Source organism: Vulpes vulpes, chromosome 7 (genome assembly GCF_048418805.1).
Source record: "Vulpes vulpes isolate BD-2025 chromosome 7, VulVul3, whole genome shotgun sequence".
NCBI lineage: Eukaryota > Metazoa > Chordata > Mammalia > Carnivora > Canidae > Vulpes > Vulpes vulpes.
In genome coordinates, this window is record NC_132786.1 from 102,030,978 (window position 1) to 102,053,910 (window position 22,933).

At 40.1% G+C, this 22,933-nt stretch overlaps 2 protein-coding genes and 1 non-coding gene across 3 annotated transcripts in view; 1 reads left to right on the top strand and 2 right to left on the bottom strand.

Annotated features, from left to right (window-relative positions):
• Nucleotides 1-1,256: 1,256 nt before the first annotated feature.
• Nucleotides 1,257-11,873, top strand: MALSU1 (mitochondrial assembly of ribosomal large subunit 1). The gene is made up of 4 exons (XM_072764545.1): nucleotides 1,257-1,604; nucleotides 2,888-3,066; nucleotides 9,753-9,834; nucleotides 11,268-11,873. The coding sequence occupies exons 1-4, from the start codon at nucleotides 1,280-1,282 to the stop codon at nucleotides 11,450-11,452; spliced, it is 771 nt and encodes a 256-aa protein (XP_072620646.1). The 5' UTR covers nucleotides 1,257-1,279; the 3' UTR covers nucleotides 11,453-11,873.
• A 211-nt stretch (nucleotides 11,874-12,084) lies between these two features.
• IGF2BP3 (insulin like growth factor 2 mRNA binding protein 3) overlaps nucleotides 12,085-22,933 on the bottom strand; it is a 149,940-nt gene continuing 139,091 nt past the window's right edge. The window contains exons 11-15 of the mRNA XM_072764544.1: nucleotides 21,465-21,581; nucleotides 18,058-18,132; nucleotides 15,466-15,597; nucleotides 14,669-14,782; nucleotides 12,085-14,449 (exon numbers count right to left, since the gene is read on the bottom strand). Coding sequence (XP_072620645.1) covers nucleotides 14,351-14,449; nucleotides 14,669-14,782; nucleotides 15,466-15,597; nucleotides 18,058-18,132; nucleotides 21,465-21,581 — 537 coding nt within the window. The 3' untranslated portion in view covers nucleotides 12,085-14,350. The remainder of the gene's footprint in view (nucleotides 14,450-14,668; nucleotides 14,783-15,465; nucleotides 15,598-18,057; nucleotides 18,133-21,464; nucleotides 21,582-22,933) is intronic.
• On the bottom strand, nucleotides 15,984-16,087 carry LOC112915894 (U6 spliceosomal RNA). The gene has a single exon (XR_003234183.1). It is a non-coding gene; the product is annotated as a U6 spliceosomal RNA (small nuclear RNA).

Here is a 22,933-nt window from a genome sequence, read left to right on the forward strand (position 1 = left end):
GCTGTTCCTTATATGCTCAGTGCTCAAGGGGGAGGGAAGAGGGGATGAGCAGGGAGTATTAGATCATGTCTTCTTTGAACTTCTACTAATAAAACGACTTTCACAAGATTTCTTTGGTGGTTATCATTCCGCTAGATATTAACTATTGGTGAGAAGTACCGGCAATCATGAGACCCTTTGTGAATGTAGCAACCAGCATGTATTTGATCCTTATCAGAACTATGCAAGCTATAGGGCAACCTTCTGGGCCCAAGGTGAACATTTTTTTGCTTCTATCCCTCATCATAATCAACAGCAGCAACTTCCATACATTCAATACCAGCTGTTTTTCGGCTCTGTGGAGACAAGTTCAAAACAAAACAAAAATTTCTGCCTTCATGCAGTTTACATTCCAGTGGAGGGAGACAGATTAAAACAGAGATGCGCAGCTCAATGGTTTAGTGCCGCCTTCGGCCCGGGTCGGGATCCTGGAGTCGCAGGATCGAACCCCACTTCGGGCTCCCTGCATGGAGCCTGCTTCTCCCTCTGCCTGTGTCTCTGCCTCTCTCTGTGTGTCTCTCATGAATAAATAAATATTTTTTAAAAAAGATTTATTTATTCATGAATAAATAAAATCTTGTAAAAAAGATTTATTCATGAATAGTCAAATAAAATATTTAAAAAAAGATTTTATTCATGAATATTTTTAACAGATTTAAAGTATTTTAAAAAGATTTTATTTATTCATGAATAAATATTGAATAAATAAATACAATATTTTAAAAAAGATTTAAAATATTTAAAATAAAATATTTTTTAAAAAGATTTAATTTATTCATGAATAAACAAATAAAATCTTTTTTAAAGAAGATTTTATTTGTTTATTCATGACAGACGCAGAGAGAGAGAGAGAGAGGCAGAGACACAGGCAGAGGGAGAAGCAGGCTCCATGCAGGGAGCCCGACGCGGGACTCGATCCTGGGTCTCCAGGATCACGCCCTGGGCCGAAGGCGGCGCTAAACCGCTGAGCCACCCGGGCTACCCAAAATAAGTAAAATCTTAAAAAAAATAATAATAAAAGAGAGAGGGGACAATGCAGCGCATTGAATTAGGGCGTAGACAAGACCAATACTAGCCCCCGGGCTCCTACAGAACCCAGTCCCAGATCCGCGCGGCCGGGTCACCGCCCGGCCCACAGGCCTCCAGACTCCGCCCACCGCCGCCTGGCCACGCCCACCGCCGCCCCGGCCCCGCCCACGCCCTTACGTCAACTCCCTAGGTCTCCGCGCAATGGCGGCCAATGGAAAGCCGGGGGACCTGCTCGGCCTCCGTTGAGTCCCGCCCCGTGAGCCGTCGCTCGGCGACCGCGATGGGCTGTCGGGGCTGCGTGGCGCGGCGGCTCGGCTCGCTGCTGCGGTGCGGGGCCCTGTCCCCGGGCGCGGGGCCGGCGGCGGGCTCGGGGCCCCGGCTTCGGCTGCTGGCCTTGGGGCGGCTTCCGGCGGCCCCGGCGCTCGGTCGGGCCTGCCTGGGCCTGGACCGCGCGCGCGGCCTGCACGGCGGGCCGGGCCTGGAGGAGCGGGCGGAGGGCGCCGCGGGTCAGGGGCGCCCGGAGTCCGGCGCAGCAGGTACGGGCCTGGCGGCGGGCGGCGGCGGCGGCGGCGGCGGCCGCGGCGGGACCTCGGGGCAACCCGGAGCCGGGTCTCTGCCGAGGGGGCTCTGAGGCCCCCTGTTTACGCCTTTCTCCTGAATTCCCAAAGCCACAGCTCCAGAGCCGGAGGGGGCCTCCAGCATGTTGGCGCCGACTTCGCGTGTAAGACAGGCCGAGGGAAGAGCTGACGTCGCCCAAACCCCGGGCGTGACTGGCCTCACCGGACCCTGGGCGCACAGCCTCACGGTCCCCGGGCCCCGAGGAGCGGGCTCCAGAGAATGTTAGGGCGGGAGGATTCTGGGGACGAGCTGGGGCCTGGTGAAGGTCCTCTGATCACTCCAAGTCTTTAGAAATTTGAGAGGTTGCGAGCAGATCACATCTGTGGAAGGTTGGGGTGTGAGAGGGAGAGGTCTTAGTGGACTTAGCCGCTGGGTTCTGGGGGATCCGCTTTACATTTACATCCGCTTCAGACAGCTGTACATTCACAGGTCCTAATACTGCCAGGTAAGGAACAGACTGTGCAGATTTCTACAGAAGAAAGTTTTCACAGGTCACAGTTGCTACATAACCCGAGTGGCTTTACAAGAAAACGTTTCATCCAAAATGAAAATCGTCTTAAGGGGCAGCCAGGGTGGCTCAGCGGTTTAGCGCCTGCCTTCGGCCCAGGGCGTGATCCTGGAGTCCTGAGATCGAGTCCCCTGTTGGGCTTCCTGCATGGAGCCTGCTTCTCCCTCTGCTCTCTCTCTGTCTCTCTCTCTCTGTCTCTAATGAATAAGTAAATAAAATCTTAAAAAAAAAAAAAAAAGAAAATCCTATTAAAGTTTCAGCTCTCATTGGTTGGCTTGGAGCCCACGCATTTATTCTGGGAGGCCTAATTTTCTTCGGCTGTCAAGTGAAGGTTGTGGACAAGATATTACCTAAGAACCTTTCCAGCTCACAATTGTAGTTCTGTGTATGTGTGAGGTGTGTTGCTCATTTCCTCGGGTATTCGCAAAGTCATTTGTTGTGGACGTATGGTCTTACTTGCATGTGGTAAATAAAATAGCAAAGGATGTATGGTGGCTGTGTGTGACCTAAAAGTTGAGTGATGGCATGTGAAAACCCTGCCCAGGTTTAGCTTCCCGGAGGCCTGGACCCTGCTGTCTTTCAACACTTTAAACACCCTCACGGAGGACAGTTTCATGGTTAGCTGCTCCATCTCGGTGCATGCAGCGTCTTCTACGTGGCTACCTAACGCAAGTGAATCTTTGTGCGTTTCAGATCATCCTGGCCCCAAGTTTGACATCGATATGCTGGTTTCACTGCTGAGGCAAGAAAATGCAAGAGACATTTGTGTGATCAAGGTTCCTCCAGAATTGAAATATACAGATTACTTTGTGATTGGTAGCGGAACTTCCACCCGACACTTGCATGCCATGGCCTACTACATTGTGAAAATGGTAGGACGCTTTCTTTTCTCTTTGGAATCATTAACGGAAGAGTGTAGGTGCATCATGTTGAGGAGCAACACTTAAAAAGTAAATCCATCATATGAGATGATGTAAGAAGCCCAAATTCTCAGTTTTTGCATGTTTTATGTTCGTTGATAGTGAAAGTTACAGGGACAGATGAGTCAGGGTTATTTTTTTTTATGATTTTATTTATTTATTGATGAGAGACACAGAGAGAGAGGCAGAGACACAGGCAGAGGGAGAAGCAGGCTCCATGCAGGGAGCCCAACATGGGGCTCGAGCTGAAGCCGGCGCTAAACCACTGAGCCACCCGGGCTGCCCAAGTCAGGATATTTCTAATTCTTGTCTCTTGTGGTCATTAAATGAATGAATGAATAAAAAATAAAAGTAAAAATACAAAAATAAATAATTTGAGGCAGGCTAGAAGACAGTATAACCCAGAGGAATTTCTAGAGCAACACTGTTTATTGTGGTAGCCACTAGCCCCATGTGACTAATTATAAATTAATAATTCAGTTCTTCAGTCGTACTAGCCATATTTCAGGTACTCAGTGGCCACATGTGGCTAATGGCTGCAGCACATAGTTGTACAGCACAACTAGAAAACGTTTCCATAATTGCAAGCAGTTCTGTTGAACCCTGTTGGCCTGTATTTAATTCAAATGTTTGAATGTGTCCAGTGTTTCCAGGCGCTGTGCTGGGTATTGGAAAGATGAAAAAGATCTAGTCCTCATCCTCTGAATTCACAGGTCTAGTTGAGGAAAGGGAAGGCAGTTCATTTTCTAATCAGCCTGAATAGAAATCAGAGTGAGGAATATACTTGGAGGCATTTTAACTGATTTTGATAACACTCTGCAGGGGCGCATAACCTCTCTTAGCTTGTTGAAAATTGGTCATAGGAGGGACAGTTAAGACCAAAGGAAAATTAGGTTTTTATAGAGAAAGGTGGTAAGAATAAGAAGGGGACTGAAAACAGAACCTTGGTGCAAAACGGCAAAGCAAAGGAAGATTCCAAAAAAGGAATAGTTGGAGAGACACAAAGAAAACCAAGAGAGAGTGTAGAGAAGAGTTGTAAGACAGGGCCCCAGGATCTTTGTTAGATGTTCTAGTGGGACAGAGTAAGATGAAGACTTAGAAGTGATCATTGCACTTGGAGTTTTAAAGGGAATGAGAGGTTTTATATTTTAACCATTTTTTAAAAGTGTGCAGTTAAGTGGCATTAGTTACATTCACATCATTGTGCATTTGCCACCATCTATCTCCAAAATGTTTTTCATCTTGCAAAACTGAAACTCTATACACATTAAACAGTAATTTTAACCCTGGCAACCACCATTCTGCTTTCTGTGTCCATGAATTCAATTACTATGAATTCCACTCATGTGAGTGGAATCATACCATATTTGTCCATTCATAACTGGCTTATTTCACTTAGCATAATGTTTTCAAGGTTCATCCATGTTGTGGCTTGTGTCAGAATTTCATGTTTTTAAGGCTGTTTTATTGTGTGTATATATGACATTTTGTCTATTTGTCCATTGATTTTCATTTGGGTTGCTTCTTCCTTTTGGAGATTGTGAATATTGCTGCTATAAACATGAGTGTAGAAATGTCTGTTCATGTCCCTGCTTTTAATTTAAGGAGTGGAATTGCTGGATCATGGTAATTCCGCTTTTAAGTCTTTGAAGAACCACCCTACTCTTTTCCTTAGTGGCCACACCACTTTACATTACCACCAGGAGTTCACAAGGGTTCCAGTTTCTCTGTATCTTTGTGAACACTTATTTTCTGTTTTTTTTTTTTTTTTTTTTAATTCATGAGAGACAGACAGAGAGAGAGAGAGAGAGAGGCAGAGACACAGGCAGAGGGAGAAGCAGGCTCCATGCAGGGAGCCCGACGTGGGGCTTGATCCCGGGACTCCAGGATCACGCCCTGGGCCAAAGGCAGGCGCCAAACCGCTGAGCCACCCAGGGATCCCCCTGGGTTTTTGATTATAGTAATCCTAATGGGTGTCAAGTGGCATCGAATTATGGTTTTGATTTGCACTTCCCTAATGATTAGTTCGAGCATCCTCTCACATTACTGGCCATTTGTATATCTTTGGAAGAATGCCTAAAGAAGTCTTTTGTCTATGTTTTAATCAGGCTGGGTTGTTTTTGTTGTGAAGTTGTAGGAGTTCTGTATGTATTCTGGATATTAACCCCAAACAAATACGTGATTTGCAAATATTTTCTCTTTCTTTAGATTATCTTACTGTTGATAATGTCCTTTGATGCACAAAAGTTGTTAATTTTGATAAAGTTCAGTTTATTTATTGTTGTACTTCTGCCTTTGGTGTCATATCCAAGAAATCATTGCCAAATTCAGGGTCATGTGTCATGAAGCCTTTCTACTTTGTTTCTTCTAAAAGTTTTAGGTCATAGGTTTAGGTCTTTGATCTGTCTTAAGTTCATTTTTGTAGATGGTGTAAAGTAAGTGTTCAGCTTTGTAGGTATCTAGTTTTCCCAGCGCCATATGTTAAAAAGACTGCCCTTTTCCTATTTAATGGACTTGGCACCCTGTTGAAAATTGTTTGACTGTATGGGTTCTTTCTTTTATTCCATTGGTCTCCCCTTGTTCACTATTTGGTTTTTAAGATTTTGAGAGAGTGCGCACACAAAAACAGTGAGGGGGTCGGGCAGTGGGGCAGAGGGAGAAGCAGGCTCCTTGTGGATCAGGGAGCCCGAGGGAGAGCTCCATCCCAGGACCCTGGATCATGATCTAAGCCAAAGGCAGGTACGTAACCAATGAGCCACCCAGGAGACCCCCCCCTTTTTTTTTTAAGATTTTATTTATTCATGAGAGACACACAAAGGCAGAGACATAGGCAGAGGGAGAAGCAGGCTCCATGCCAGGAACCTGATGTGGGACTCGAGCCTGGGGCTCCGAGATCACGCCCTGAGCCAAAGGCAAACACTCAACCGCTGAGCCTCCCCTCCCTTTTAAAAAATATTTTTATTTATTTGAGAGAGAGAGCATGCATGCATGCAAACATGCATGGGTTGGGGGATAGGCGAAGGGACAGCATCTTGAGTAGACTGTACTGAGCATGTAGCCCATCAAGGGGCTCAGTCTCATGACCCTGAGATCATGACCTGGGCTGAAACCAAGAGTCGGATGCTTAACCAGCTGAGAAACTCAGGTGCCCCGCTTGCTCACTGTTTTGATTACTAATAGCTTTGTAGTTAGTTTTGAAATCAGTAAGTTGAGAGCTCCATCTGTGTTTTTCCATTTCAAGATTGTTTTTGGCTATTTGGGGTCCTTTTAGATTACATATAAATTTTAGGATGGGGGATCCCTGAGTGGCGCAGCGGTTTGGCGCCTGCCTTTGGCCCAGGGCGCGATCCTGGAGACCCGGGATCGAATCCCACATCGGGCTCCTGGTGCATGGAGCCTGCTTCTCCCTCTGCCTGTGTCTCTGCCTCTCTCTCTCTGTGACTATCATAAATAAATAAAAAAAAATTAAAAAAAAAATAAATTTTAGGATGGAATTTTCTACTCCTGCAAAAAAAAAAAAAAAAGCCACTGGTATTTTGATAGGAATTGCTTTGAATCAATAGATGCCTTTGGGTAGGTAGTACTGGTATCTCAAGGCTATTAAGTTTTCTAGTCCATGAATACACAGTGCTATTTGTTGGTGTCTTCTTTAATTTCTTTACCAACATCTTGTAATTTTCAGTGTAAAGTCTTTTGTCTCCATGCTTAAGTTTATTGCTAAGTATTTTATTCTTTTTGATTCCATTGTAAATGGAATTGTTAATTTCCTCTTCAGGTTGTTGATTAGGTAGTATATAGAAACAAAGCTGATTTGGCATGTTAATTTGGTATCCTATAACTTTGCTGAATTCATTTATTTTAAACGTGGTTTTTTGGAATATTTAGGGTTTTATACATGTAAGTCATGTTGTCTGTAAACTTTGATAATTTTATTTTTTCTTTTCCAATTTGGTTACCTTTTTTTTTTTCCCCTCCCTTGCTCTAACTTCTCTGGCCAGAACTTCCAGTACTGTATTGAAAGAAATGGCAAAAGTGGGCATTCATGTCTTGTTCCTGATCTCAGAGGAAAAATTTTGTCTTTTGCTATTGAGTAGTAGGATAATAGCTGTGGGCTTTTCATGTATGACCTTTATTATCTTGAGGTAGTTTTTTATTCTTTGTTGAGTAAATTTTTTTAAAGATTTTATTTATTTATTCATGAGAGACAGAGAGATAGGCAGAGACACAGGCAGAGAATCCCAATATGGGATTCGATCCTAGGACTCCAGGACCACACCCTGAGCCAAAGGCAGATGCTTAACTGCTGAGCCACCCAGACATCCCTATGTTAAGTCTTTTTATCATGAAAGAGTGTTGAATTTTGTCAGATGCTTTTCTGCATAAATTTTTTTTATCCTGTGGCTTTTTTCATTTTGTTAATGTGGTTTATTGTATTGATTGATTTTCATGTGGAACTATCCTTACATTGCAGGAATAAATCCCACTCAGTCATGATGTATAATTCTTTTAATATGCTGTTGAATTGGGCTTGGTAGTAGTTTATTGAGGATTTTTGCATCGGAGTTCTTCAAGGATATTGGTCTGTAGTTTGTCTTTCATTCTTTCTTTCTTTCTTTTTTTTTTTTGGTAGGGTCTTTGGCCTTGGTACCAGGTAATGGTAGTTTCATAGAATGAGTTCCGAAATGTTCCCTCTTCGATTTTTTTGGAAGAGTTTGAGAAGAATTTGTGTTAGCTTTTGTTTAAATGTTTGGTAGAATTCACCAGTAAAACCATCAGGTCAGGGCTTTTTTTTGCTGCGAGATTTTGTTCCTCTTTGTTTCGTCCTTTTAATTGAGATATAGTGTTTGGAGTTCTTAATGACTCTTTCAATCCCAATTTAATCTTGGTAAGTTGTGTGTTTGCAGGAATTTGTCCATTTTGTCTAAATTATCCAGTTTGCTGGTGCATAGTTAGTTGTTCATAGTACTCAGTTCCTTTTTTAAGAAGTCGAGTTCCCGTGCTTGTTTTGGATTTTAGTTATTTGGGTTTTCTGTTTTTTCTTGGTCTTCCTAAAGCTTTGTCAATTTTATCTTTTCCAAGGCCCGAATCTTGGTTCCATGGATTTTTGTCAATTTTGGTTTCCTCTGATCATTGTTTCCTTCTTTCTACTAGCTTTCAGTTTAATTTCGTAGTTCTTTAAGGTATAAATTTAGGTTGTTGATTTGGGAGCTTTCTTTTTTTCATGGAAGCATATCTAGCTACAAATTTCCCTCTTAAGGGGTACCTGGGTGGATTGTCAGTTAAGCAACTGACTTTGGCTCGGGTCATGATCCAGGGTCCTGGAGTTGAACCCTGTATTGGGCTCCCTGCTTGGTGGGTAGCCTGCTTCTCCCTCTCCCTCTGGAGCTCCCCCTGCTTGTGCACTCATGCTGTCTCTGTCAAATGAGTAAATCTTTTAAAACAAAACAGAAATTAAAAAAAAAATTTCCCTCCTAACAGTATTTTGACTACATCCCAGTAAGTTTTGGTATGTTGTATTTTAATCTCCTTTGTCTCAAGATATTTTCTAATTTTGTGAGATCTTCTTTGACTCATTGTTTGGCTTTTCTGGTTTTCCTTCTGTTGATTTCTAGTTTCATTTCATTGTGATTAGAAAATATACTTTATGTCAATCTTTTAAACTTTATTTAGAGTTGTTCTGTAGCCTAACATATCTATCCTGGAGAATGTTACATGTGCACTTTAGAAAAATGTGTATTCTGCTGTTGGGTGGAATATTTTATTAATGTTTGTTAGTCTGTAGTATTGTTTAAGTCATCTATTTCTATATTAACCTTGCCTGCTTTTTATCCATTATTGAAAATGGAGTATTAAGTCTTCCATATTATTATCATCCGTGTCTCCCTTCAGTTCTGTCAATGTTTCCATATGTTTAGGAGTTCTGATTTTTGGTGTTACATGTTTTTATTAATTAATTAATTAATTATAGTCACACAGAGAGAGAGAGGCAGAGACACAGGCAGAGGGAGAAGCAGGCTCCATGCACCGGGAGCCCGACGTGGGACTTGATCCCGGGTCTCCAGGATTGCGCCCTGGGCCAAAGGCAGGCGCTAAACAGCTGTGCCACCCAGGGATCCCGGTGTTACATGTTTATAATTGTTATATCATCTGGGTTATTTGGTCCTTTTATCATTGTATTGGTTTTCTTGTCTCATAATATTTTTTGATCTAAAGTCTATTTTGCCTGAACTAGTATATCTTTTGTTTTGGATCATTCATAAGACCTGTTGGGAATGAAGATATGGGATGATAAAATCCCATGAACATGGTCATGAAGGTGGTTGATGCAGGTGAGGACCAGATATTGAGTGAGCTTGGCTTCTCTGCCTCAGAGACACTTTGGTGGATATGAGTAGGATGGCCTTTCAAAAGGGTTTGGAGAGGATTCAGTAGGAATGTATAGGAGTAGGTAGGATTTAGGGGTGGGGGAAAAGTTGAGGAAACTAATTTATCATGGGGTATAGTTAAGAGGAATGAGTAGGCTAGTTCCCAAATTAAGATCAAGAAAGATACCCCTCCCCCCCAGACTATCTCAGTGAGAACAGAGACTTCCTCATTCCCCACCTTAATATATAACCTGTTTTTTTTTTTTTTTTCAGTACAAATACCTGAAAAGTAAAAGCGAGCCTCATGTTAAGATTGAAGGGAAAGACACTGATGACTGGCTCTGCATGGACTTCGGTAAGTTATTTTGACGTATTTTACAGATATTTGTTTTGTCCTAATCTTGAACTATTTTCAGTTGCAGAAGGATTGAGATCAAATTGTTTTTCATGTAAATTTTTGGTATTTGTTTACAGTAAATTTTAATTATAACCCAGGAGGTCTTATTCACCTGTGAAATCCTTACCTAATGTGGTATGTATAGAACAAGCCAGGCAGGTCAGAAAGATGGTGGAGAACAGGGTGGATAACATGGTAGAGATGAGAAGCATTCCTCAGTGGTGGTAGAAGGCTTGGGGTGCACATAAATCTGGCCTAGAATGACAGATGAGGTGAAGGCAAAGGGCATTGCAGGTCCTGAGAAGGAAGAGTAGAGGACTGGAATTTTGAAAAGACCTAACAAATTTGGGTATTAATATATACATAGTTTTACAGTATTTCCCCACAAGATACTTATTACAAAAAGAAAAACAGTAATTGTCAAGAACTGTGATGGATCTGAGATTTTATCTGCTCATAACTAACAAGTTAACCACCCAGTTTCATGGGTATTGGTGAGAGATGAAAGGCTAGTCCTGGGTTAGAGATGAAACAGTTTTATTACCGATTGCAGTAAGAGTAGCTAGCCAGCAGGAGTATTTTTGTTTTCCACCAGGTTCCCTGAGCTGTTTCTAAAGAGAAACACAGGGCCAGATGACATCTGCAGACAAAGTTCTAAGAGAGGGACCTTCATGAGATTAGGGTAGTACATCTTTTATATGCCAGAAGCAGACCCATGGTTACTGTGGTGGAGGACACTTTTTCTGCTAAGGCTCTATCTAAGCCAGGGTTTCTTCCCTTTGTCACTCTCAATATTTTGGACCAGGTGATTTGGGTGGGAGGGGGGATATATATCCTGTGCATTGTAGGATGTTTAACAGTCTCCCTTCTACTCTCTAGCCCCATTTGTGAAAATCAAAAATGTCCTGAGAACCAATGCTATAAGTAAACCTGTCCTTTGCTGTGAGGGGAGACAGCCTCTGAAACCATTCACTACATAATCATCCTTGAAAAGATAGTCTAGAATCAAAAGGCAATCCATGCTTTGCTCATAGGATATGCAGAAATGTGAGACTCCAAAAAGAAATGTGATACCCATGGAGAATTGTCTTTGACAAGTAATTTGGCAGAGCCTACTTTAGTCACTTGGATAGTTAACATCACCAGGAATCTTAAAGATTGCTATCATGTACTTCCTGTATGATGCACCGAGAAAAGCACAGCATCATTTCTATGGTATTGTTGTAGGAAAGATATCCATATTTTCCATTTCTAGTAAATTCCTGCATAATCCTGATCTGGGGTCCATACTTTAACAACCATTGTTCTATCGCAGAGGTTTATGAGAACACAAGAATAAAAGCTAAAGAACTGTTTCTTCATTTTAACTCTTATCTGTCCTTGATTGATAGGCAGCATGGTGATTCATTTGATGCTTCCAGAAACCAGAGAAACCTATGAATTAGAGAAATTATGGACCCTACGTTCATATGATGACCAGTTAGCACAGATAGCACCCGAGACATTACCTGAAGACTTCATTCTTGGAATAGAAGAGGACACTTCTTCATCCCTGACTCCAGTGGAGTTCAAATGAGAATAAAATGATATGAACTACTTTAGTCATTATCAGATTTGGATTGAGTCACTTTTTAAAAATATAGCTCTGATTGAGCTATATCAATCACCTGATTGGTCAGGTTGTTGTCAAAACAAGCCTTATCTATTGGCACTTGGGCTAAATGAAATGTGGAAATTGTAGGTAAGTGAGCTCTCACAGCAAGAATCGGTACATTCAAACTAAAATTTTATTTTATTTTTTATTTTTTTATTTTTTTAATTTTTATCAAACTAAAATTTTAATATATTGTTTTTATTCCTAAGATCCTAGCAGGATTCCCCAGAGTTAACACTGGCCCCTGTGCTCTGCTCAGTTTAATTTCGCCTAAGTGTAAATCTTATTCTGTAGAATGGGATAGCCTTAAAAAATAAATAAATAAAAGACACCTACCACTCCATTGGTCTTATTCCTTAAAACCTAGTTTTTACTTCAGAGGCACAGTATTAGCAAAATCCACAGTAAGTACTGTGGAATGGAGAAAATAATGTAAGCACCAGTATCTAGTGGTAAACTGAGACACAATATTACTAAAAATATTTTTTACAGTTTAACTAAATTTGAACATTCACATTTGAAAAACCATAAATAAAACATACCATATACCAGGCTGCACCTAATGATGAAAAACTTTATTCTGCATCAAGGTATCTGGAAAAAGAAGCTGCATTTGGGGCACATTACAGATGAGGAATGATCCATGTGCGGTGAGTACAAAACTCAATTACAGAATTAGATACTCCATTACCATTGCTTAATTAAAAGTAAAACATGATTTGCCACACTAAAAGGCTAGAAGTGAAATATGACAGAATTTTAAACCAGCAAATATAAATGCAGCACCTATCTGTATGTGTGTACATACATATATATATATGTTCTATATATATATATATAAACAACAAAAAACATGGGAAAAATCAAACACTGAGGAAGAGCTCTGGCCTAATAAGCACATCTCACCTGAAATCCAACCAGAAAGCCAGTCTGATTTTATTTTTGCAATTCATTATATGAAAAAATTATGAATGCTAAATGAATTGTGTGACAAAGGGCACTTTTTGGCTAACACTACAAAATAAACTGGTTTTCTGAAAACATTTAGGAAAACATTTCAAGTCATTTTCAAAATGTCTAATTGATAACAGTTATCTTCAGAAAAACTTACCTAGTCTGTAGAAATTCACCTTGAAATACAAAGGAGGCCATATTTTTTAAAGGGTTATTATATATGTATGCCCTTCAGATCAGCATAATGCGATGACTGATCATTAAATGAACAAAAGCAACACATAATTCTGAGAGCAGTGTGGCCTTGGAGACCACCCACACCCACATAATTGTACATACTGGGCTTTGCCATCAAGTTAAGGAATGGGCACATGAATTCAGTATTGTAGATCAAAGGTCAAATGTGTTATATCACAGTCATTCAAATTATATTCCAAAAATTGGTTCCTGGTATTCTCTACTTTTTGACTTATTTTCAAATAACTAGTTGCAGAGAATATAGAAATCCTGCTGTATTTTATATAATATTTTAGGTGGCCTTACAGTTTTCTTGATTTATCATTGTTTAAAAATCTTCAAAATAGCTTAGTGAGGCTCATGACAGTGCCTGGCACATGGAGATGTAGCCTTGATATTGCCTTTAAACACTGTCACACCGTCTGAGTACCCCCTTAGTCTTCACAAAGCAATTCTGTTGGGGTCCGCTCAAAGTGTAGACCAACTGGTCTGAAGTGTGTTGGCAAACTAAGCATCCCATTAAGACCAGCTGAAGCTTGCTTTTTACCAGTTTAAAGTCCACAGGGGCTGCATCTATCATCGATGCACTTTAGGTAGTGATAGTCTAAAGCACAAAGCATTTTTATGCATTTAATCACATAGCCAAACAAAAAAACTGAAGTCTCCCGAAGCCTTTTAAACTAGCCGTTCCAAAACCTCCTGCAACCACTTTGCTCTGTTAGTACCATCGAAAAGGTTCCCTACCATAAACGAAAAATGAAATGGTATTGCTGCTCTCCAAATATAGGCACTGCTCCGTATCACTGAACATTTATTGGATTTTCCAACTAATGGTGTCAAAAGCCTCAAAAAACCTGAAATTAATTTTCCAGCTTTACGGTCACCAGCCAGAAGTAAAAATTTTCTGTTATTTTCCTGTCAGCTAATTAAGTTTTTTAAAAAACTGTTGGACTTTTATCTTTATAAAGTATATAAAATTTTCCAAAAAACAAAAAACAAAAACAAAAACAAAAAACAAAAACAGAAACAATTTTGCTTTCATTGCATTACTGAATACCTGAGGTAGTTGAGTAAAAATGCACATTTAATACCCCTGCCAACACCATTCAGCACTTCCCTTAGGTTATTCATGTTAGTGTTAGATAAAAATAAAACTGAGAACAGTTGTTCTATGCTAATAGCTTACCATTTAAGTTCTTGTAATCATTCTATTCTGATCCAATTTTAACAACTGGATTTGGGAGCAATCTACTATATTTTATGAATTTAGTGAATGCATCATTAAGCCAATTTCTGGCAATAGGGGGGTATATTAAGAAAAATTAGAATATTTGTTACACTGAGAATACAACAAAAGGGAAGTGCAGAGCTCCTCTCTTTCCCTCCCCCCCCCCTTATTTTTTTATTTTTTTATTTTTTTAAAGCTGGGTGTCATACATTTCAGAGAGCATAAAGTATACATTCTCACAGAGACAGGAGTTCAAAAGTTGCCTGGTCCTCAGAAACAACTGGCTAGGTAAAAACTTGTGCATGTAATTCTGGATATTAGGGGTTCAGCGCCCATCTGTTGGTTAAGCAATCTGTCTTTGGTTTGGCGTCTGCCTCTGTGGTGGGCTGTTTCCTGAGCCTTTACTTCCGTCTTGACTGAGGTGGTCCACTTTGCAGAGCTTTCTGCTGTTGGTGCTGCTTTACCTGAGTCAAAATTTCCTGAATTTTTCTCTGGGCAACCTGCAAAAGGAGAGAGAAAAGATCTGAAATTTCTACCTAATCAAAAGATACATACTAGTTTAGTTGCTAGTAGAGTTTGAAATTACCTGCTAAAAGGGATTAAGTGTGTTAAGCACCAACCAACCTTGAATATTTATTTGGGGTGGGGGCACGTCCCCAGGAGAATTGCTCCCATGCATGAAAGAAGCAAAAGAGCTTATCACATTAGAGCCCACTTGCCTGGCAAGCATAGAAGTGACCAGTTATTTTCACAACCACTTGGTCATTCTCATCAGGTGTCTGGTCACGAGGGACAACTACTTCTGCACTTGACAAATTCTGGAGCTCATTCACCTGAAAAAGATAAATACAGATCATGTCAAATTGAGGTTTTAAAAAAATTACCATTTGCTGAGCACTTAACTACGTGCCAAACACTAAACTGTGGCTTTTACAAATTTCATCTCATCCACCAATAATTCTATCAGGTTATCGGTATTGTGCCCATTGCAAGATGATTAAGACTTAACCAAAGAAATTGACCTGACCAGTTATACAGGTGAATGGCAGAACTAGGCTTCATCCCTGAAAGTCAGATCCCAAAGCGTGTGCTCTCAATTACTTCAAAATTGTAAACAGCTTTGAAAACAACTTAGAAGTTACATGTGCTAAAGAGAAGCTGGAAACCATTTACTTTTTTGTTACAGAGGTAGATTATAAAGGTAGATGAAATTTTTAAAAGTTTTCTTTTGATCAAATGTGCAAAAATAAAAAGCTGGAGTTATGTCAACCGACAGTGCTAAGTGCCCCTTATACACGAGCCAGTAGTCCTCTCCCACAAAGTGGTCAGAGAGGCGTTACTTTCACTAGGAGCTGACACCGACACTCAGGAAGAACGAAAGGCAGTCTTCTCCAAACCTGGGCCAAGGTGATCCTGCTTTTTATAAATTAGCCAAAATTCAGGGACTTGGAACTCCTAAGTACCTTTCAATGCTTTCCCTTTCATACCACTGCACAGGTTTTGCTGAAGTACTTGCCGTTTTGCCTCCTTTTCCAATAACTCTGCCAGCAGCAAAGGATGGCACTCTGATATGAGCTTCAAGTTTCACCTCTTCTTTAGGACTAACAAAGTTTTCTTCTTTAATTTTTCCATAAATTCTTCCCTGAGCCTAAAGATGAGAACATATCCTATCAGTGTCATTAACAAAGGGAAAAAAGGTCCATTAACTTCAAAGATGGCCAGAATATACTGGAATGGGGACACATCTGCATTTGATTGTTACAGATGGCGTATGAGGCAAATTAGGTTCACAAGAACAAGCGGGCACCACAGAGGTGTTAACTAAATGACTGACCGAAGAATATGGCTTATTCTTTGAACAAAAAGAACTAAAGGTAATAATTAGCCACCCAAACTAAATACAAATGATCACTTGCCCTCTGATCCAAAAAGGTAAAACCTGTCGTGCTTTCAGTAAGAAAGTAACTGTGTTTTTCTTGAGTAGAAGAAATGCTGAAGAACTACAGAGCCAGCTGTGGTAGGCTCATACCTGCTGAAAGGATACTTTCTATGAATTTGGGTGTCCTCCTTGCACAGGGGCCATGCTAATCTTCTCTGTATCATTCCCATTTTAGTGTATGTGCTGCCAAAGCGAGCACTGAAAGGATACTTTCTATTTAAATACATTTCTTCATCTCAGCCAAATGGCTTCTACTTTAAATAATAAGGCTACAAAATCAGGTCAACAAACACTTCTGATATTTATAGTCCTCACATCCCTATACCTACTGCATATAACTAGACATACCTAAGAAACTTCTATTATGTACTATTAATTTGCTTGCCTGTATACCAAAGGATAAACAAGTCAGAGTTGGTTTAATCTGACAAGCTACCAGGGCAAATCATAAAAACAGAAGTACCCAACATTTTCAGTGGTGCAGAAATGAGAACTTCATTATAGGGGATTACAGAAAAACAAAATCCATCTTGGTACCCTATATTCCATTCATTCTCAAAGTCTCAGCCACAGATCTAGGCATCAACACAAAGGACAGAGGGAAAAAAAAAAAAAAAAAAACAGGACAAAGATACACATCCCTCTTTCAAAACAAAAGCTCTCAAAATCAGAAAAATATGGGTTAGGAGATTTATCACCCCTTAGATCTCTAAAATAATTCACTTGTAATTATCAGTGATCACATAAATGATATTCAAGCATTATAGGTTTTCTTAAATATTCCATTTAAGATGACTAAGGGTATTGAAGGATACAGGGCAACAAACTGAATTTCCCAGCAAACAAGTGTAGGAATGACAAGCTGGTAGTTCTGTTTATTAAAAATGTAAGAGCTCAGCACCAAGAAGAAACATGAAATAATGGACGCCTATGCTTATCTTTTAAGATTTCAAACTGAAAGTGAATGATCCTGTAGGTTTGGGATAGGAAGCAGTTTGCAACACTTCTGAGTTAGGACTTCAGCTGCCTGGACCAGAATGCTGGTGTGAGAGGCTAATTTCTTCTGAGTTTGAGCCTAGCCAACTGCACCCACATCTCAAAGCACCTCCTTTTGTTTCCTATTCTTCCTGTAAATGAAAAAGTTTCGGATTTTTACTGAAAAATGTCCCACAGAAAAGAGAGATGTAAGAAAGCGATAGTTTAAAAGGGGGGATTTGGGGAGAAGTAGGCATTGTTACTAGCCACATTTAGAGGCTTAAGGTTCAAGAGTTGTCCTGTTACACAGGGACCAGGTGTTAAGAATAAGACATTTAGGGATAGTGTGGTTATTCTAATTCAATAGTTTTATAGCCACTTGTACTAAGTTTTAGGGAGAAATTACATACCTGAAGGACTGTTTGACAATTTGGCAGAATCTTAGTCCGATTCACCCTGAGTCTGCTGACCACCACCACCACCACCACCACCACCAGCAGCTTATTTATATTGGGCCTCCTACGTGGGAAGCAATATTCTAAGCACTTTATGTATTCTTTATACCTAATAACCTTGTTTCAAACTCATGGGTTTTCAAATCCTCATTTTACAGCTGAGTAACTAGCCAGAGAAACGTTTAAGTAATTTGCCCAAAGTCACACAGCAGATAAATGATACAGCTGGTATTTGAACTGGCAGCCTGGATGCCCGGTCCCTGCTCTTCGTCGACTCTCAGTATACAATGAGAGGCACTCCAGCTTGCAAAGGTCTCAAACCCCAAAATATAAGAACAATAGTTCACACCAGGACAAATGCCAAAAGAATTAAGGACAAGAGGGAATATTTGGGAACAAGTTTAACACAGCATAATAATCAGACAAGTTTGTAAATTTCAGTCTTAAAGGTCTCATCTTCACATAGTAACAAGGCACTGAACAAATTCTCCTTTGGGAGATAAGTAAATACAGCAACCATCACAAAACACTCAAAATTGAAACAAAGTCTGGTTTATTTTTAAAATATAACTTTGGGTATGTTTCTATGTTAGTCTTGTGAATTTCCATTGGGAGGTTGTTTTTACGGGTTTTAGATATATTTAAGGGAGAAAGCAGGTTTAGAGTTTCTGAAAAGAAGGCATTAACATTCTATGAATCCATTCATTTGTTACCTGTGCATGCACTCTAGAGCACATACCTTGAACTGAGCCTCTGGTGGCCCGGTGATAATCACCATCCTCACTTTAGCATCTGGTGCTTCAGCTGGAGCAATCTGTAACAGACATATCAAGGGAGGATGCCACTTGCAGGTGCCACTGATAAAAATGTTACACGCACCAGCCTCACATTTATGCATGACTTACTAAAATGTATTAGAGAAGAGAAAGCCTTCTGGGAGAAAGCTACAGATTGGCAGTGATTAACATGGGTTCATTAGTTTTGGCTCCTGCCATGAACTCTGCACTCACACTGTGGCTGGCCCAGATGTAAACATCCGCATGCCGTCTCAGCTTCTCCTTGCTAGGCTCTAATGAGGTGCTGCCTGGACTTTACGGTGGGAGAACAGAAGGCTGCAGAAGCTGAGTTACCTGGCCCATCCAAGATCACAGCTAATCCAGCTGGAGGGAGACCCGAGTCTGTCTCCACTGCCCATGCTCTTTATCACCCCACCAGTAGTGCTCAAAGTGTGATCTCTGGCCCGTCTGCATCAGAACCCCCAAGCTTTCTGTATGTGCAAGAAATTGCTGTGTTCACAAATCTAAGACTATGGGAGTATGCTCATTAGAGTAACATAGGAAATAAACATTAATTTAGCAGAAGAAAAGTTACTGGCTTTTCTATTTTTGCAGAATGCATGAAATCACACAAAAAGCTGGGGGAAATGTTGCAGACTGCTGAAGGGAAGGGAAACCATTCTTCCACAGTTGTAAGATTTGGGGCCCCAGCTGGTATGAGTTGTTTTAAAAAGGAAAAAAATTAACTAGACATATGCTGTGCAAGAAGCAAATTCTATTTACAAAATATATTACTATGTAAGAATGAGCAGAAAATATGATAAACACTATCCCAAATTCTGCCATTGAATATGATCACTGTCAGTTACCAATATGGTCTACTAGACCCCTTCCCACATGTTTATAATCAAAGAATGTTTTCATTTTTAATGGAGTCATCTTTTTCTCTGTCACCTAGAGCCATGCTAATACTATTCCTACTTTATGCTGGGCACGCGCTAATTCCGAGTCTAGAAAACAAGCAAATAATTACTTCCCTTTAGTCTAAGCTCTTAGAATTATTCACTGGAAACCCCTAGAACAAAGATACCATTCTTTATCTTTCTGACTAGACTTCTTTTGTCAATACTGGTGAGGGAGGGCTGAGGCTAAGGGCACTTACACACTGAGCTGAAGAGCATAAATCGCTATACCTCTGAAAAGCCTGAAAATACATGCCCTTTGATTAATCAAATCTACTTTTATACACTTACCTTAAAGAATAAGATTGTAGGTGACAATGTGGCTAAGAGAACTCTGTTCGTCACTGCACTGTTTGTGTAGGATAAGTTAGGAACAGTCTAAATGTCCAATAAGTGAACACAGATAATCAGCAAATAACCAAATATATGCCTATTTAGTACATGAAATTTATGTCTATGTAAATCTAGCAAAAATGTTAAGAATGGTGGTGTATCTTTCAGATTAGGCATGTTACATGCTTTCTTGGAAACAAACATCTTACTCTCATTATAAATCCTTCAAGAAGCCTGAAAAGGAGAGAACTGAATACTAAATACTTAGTTCTCGTTCATGAAAGGTTCATTGCAGTTTTTCCAGAGCCAATCTACTAGGTTCTTTTTGCATGTGTTAAAGATTTAAGTCTTTGATCAGGAAACCAGCAGGATAGTAAAGCTGGTTCGCCCCTCAATCTTTTAACATCTCTTTTCCATTACCTGTCTGTCTTGGCTGCATTTCCTGTTCATGTATTTTGTTATCTTTTGCTACAATAGAGCATATAAGGACTAGTTCTGTGTTTTGCTTTTTTATTAACTGTTTAATTTACATACAGTAAAATTCATTCTTTTGGTAACAAATGCATAGGCAGGTAGTAACCACTACCACAGTCAACATAAAAATAGTTTATTACGCTCCACAATTCTTCCCTATCTCTCTTTGTATTCAAGCCTCTCCTTCTACCTCCAATTTCCAGCAACCACTGAATTTTTTCTCTATAGAGAAAAATTCCAGAGTTTTTCTACAAATGGATCATACAGTAGCGGCCTCTTGGTCTGATTTCTTTCCCTTAGCATGTAACATGAGATTCAACCAATTTGTATCAATAGTTTGTTCTTAATATTTTCTGTTTAGATGGACCACAGTTTATCTGTTTGCCAGGTGCTGAATATGTGCTGCTTCCCATTTAGGGACAGCTGGAAATAAAGATGCTATAAACTTTTGAGTTCAACTTTTTTTGTGTACTATATATTTTTTAAAGATTTTACATACTTAGAGATTCATTTATTTGAGAGGGACAGAGGGAAGGGGAGAAGGAAAGCAGCAGATTCTTGGCTAAACACTGAGCCAGACACAGGGCTCAATCCAGGATCCTGAGATCATGACCTGAGCTGAAGTCAAGAGTCAGAGGCTCACTGAGCCACCTAGGCACCCCAGTACTATTCTTTTAAAGAAAAATTTTATAAAACATTAACAACAACAAAAAAACCCACCCCAATAGACTGATGTTTTCCTGAAGAAAACTGCCATTGTATGGAGCCTTTATCAATTTGTGCATTTCTTAAAACCCAATGACCTATGTATGTTATATTATTTCTCAGCATATCAAAATACAGTCTTCAGAGCACACAGTTATCTAGTTGATGGATACCATTAGCTGTCCTCTGGTATTTGTTATTCCACTTTCCATAGTAATAGAATATTTCAATGAACATTTCCCTGTTACTCTTTCTGCTGTGTCTGGCCTCATGATCAGGTTTTTTTTTTTTTTTTTTCCATTAAAGATTTTATTTGTTCATGAGAGAGACACAGAGGCAAAGACACAGGCAGAGGGAGAAGCAGCCTCCCTGCAGGGAGCCTGATGCGGAACTCGATCCTGGAACTCCAGGATCACATCTTGAGCCCAAGGCAGACGAATGCTCAACTGCTGAGCCACCCAGGCGTTCCATGATCAGTTTCTGAGCAATGAAATGGAAATAAAAATATCCTACGGCAGCTAATAAGAAACCTCTGTAAGAGAAAGGTTCTCAGTGTCCTCCAACTGGCTGGCTCACAGACTTGTGAAAGCACAGAACAGTGACATTTGGGATCACGAGGGACCAAGGCCAGGCCTGGGGAGGATGAGCTGGAACAAACGTAAGTCCAGGGACTTGGTGGGGCAAACCCACCACAATGGCGCCAGACTGCTTACCCCAACTACTTCTAAGAATTCAGCGTACTCTGTTGAGGCTGTTGTTTGGGGTTTCCTATCATGGCCTGTGTGACCCCATACACACTGCCACATTCAATTCAAATTATGAAGTGGCAAAACAACTCTTGTTCCTGTAACTCACTGTCATTAAAGCACCAAGAGCCACAGCTGACAGAACAGTACCTTAATAGAAGCTCCTGCAAAGCGAGAAAGCTGCTTGATGTGCTGCCCCTGCTTGCCGATAATGGCGCCAACCGACAGGGCTGGGATAAACAGATGAACGGTCTCGGTTTCTGATTGCTGTTGGAAAGACAGGACATATATGTGTATTTGGTACAAATTGGGCTATTATCATTGGCCTAGGGAGGGGGGCATTGTCATACAGTAGGAAGATTAGGTCAACAAGAGTTTGTTGCTAAGAATTTACCTGAGGTTGAGAACATCTATTCATCCCAAAAGCATTTGAATTTAAAAGGTCACTTTTCTCTACACAGTTTTCTTCAACTTTAGGATGTCCCTGATTTACAGATTTAGAAGGTAAGTCAAAATCATACAGTTTAGATCCTTGACAAGTGAACTTCTGGGCCACACATCAACAAACACGGCTGCATCCAAGGACACCAACTCTGCACCTTATCCATGTAGCTTTTACTTTGTAAACATATACCTGATGAACTCTTCTCAAAGGGAAGAACTCTTGAAGCTCGTTACTTAAAACTAAATCATATAAAAACCTTACCACCACCATGCAGTATACAACCACACCCAAGCATAGGACAGGATTAGAAGAGAACTCTATCACTTTAGTAGTAAAAAATGCCCTAAGATTCTTTCCCCTACAATTCATTAATCCTCCCATCTCTGCCCTCCCTTTGCCTCTTAACATGCAAATTGGAAAACACTTTGAAGGCTAATTCCTAAAAGATTTTTCAAAAATGGATTTTTACCTGTGTACTTCACTTCTCAACTTCCCACTTGAAGCCAACTATGTCCTTCCTCAGCCATCTCCCTTCAAATGGTCATTCTTGTAAGGCTAATGGACACATACTCAAGAGAATACAGTGACTGTGTTCAAAAAAAAGGTAAAAAGGCTAATCCAAGATTCAGTGATGTTACTGGCGAGCTACAAGTTCGAGGCAGTACATGTTCATACATTAATACTTGATTACTTTTTTTTTAAAGTAGGCTCTATGCCTACTGAGGAACCCAAACTTAAAACCCTGAGGATCAAGACCTGAGCTGAAATCAAGAGTTGGACGCTTAACCGACTGACCACCCAGGCACCCCATTACTTGCTTTTTTTTTTTTTTCAATACTTGCTTTCTAATAACATTAAGAAAACATGCTTCCAAGAATAAGTCAATTCTAAGAAATTTATTCCAAGAAATGTTTTTAAAAATATTTTTTATTTCTAAAACTTTTTAAGAGCAATTTTAGGTTCACAGCAAAATTGAGAGGCAGGTACAGATTTCCCATATATGCCAAGAAATATTTTAAGATGAGCCACTAGATGAATACATTAAGTTAGATGAATAAATACACTAACTTATTATGCATTTGGGTTTTAAGTACACCTAACAACTAAGATTTATAGAGATATTAAAAGATACATTGAAAAAAAAGAAAAAAAGATACATTGTAGTAAGAAATGT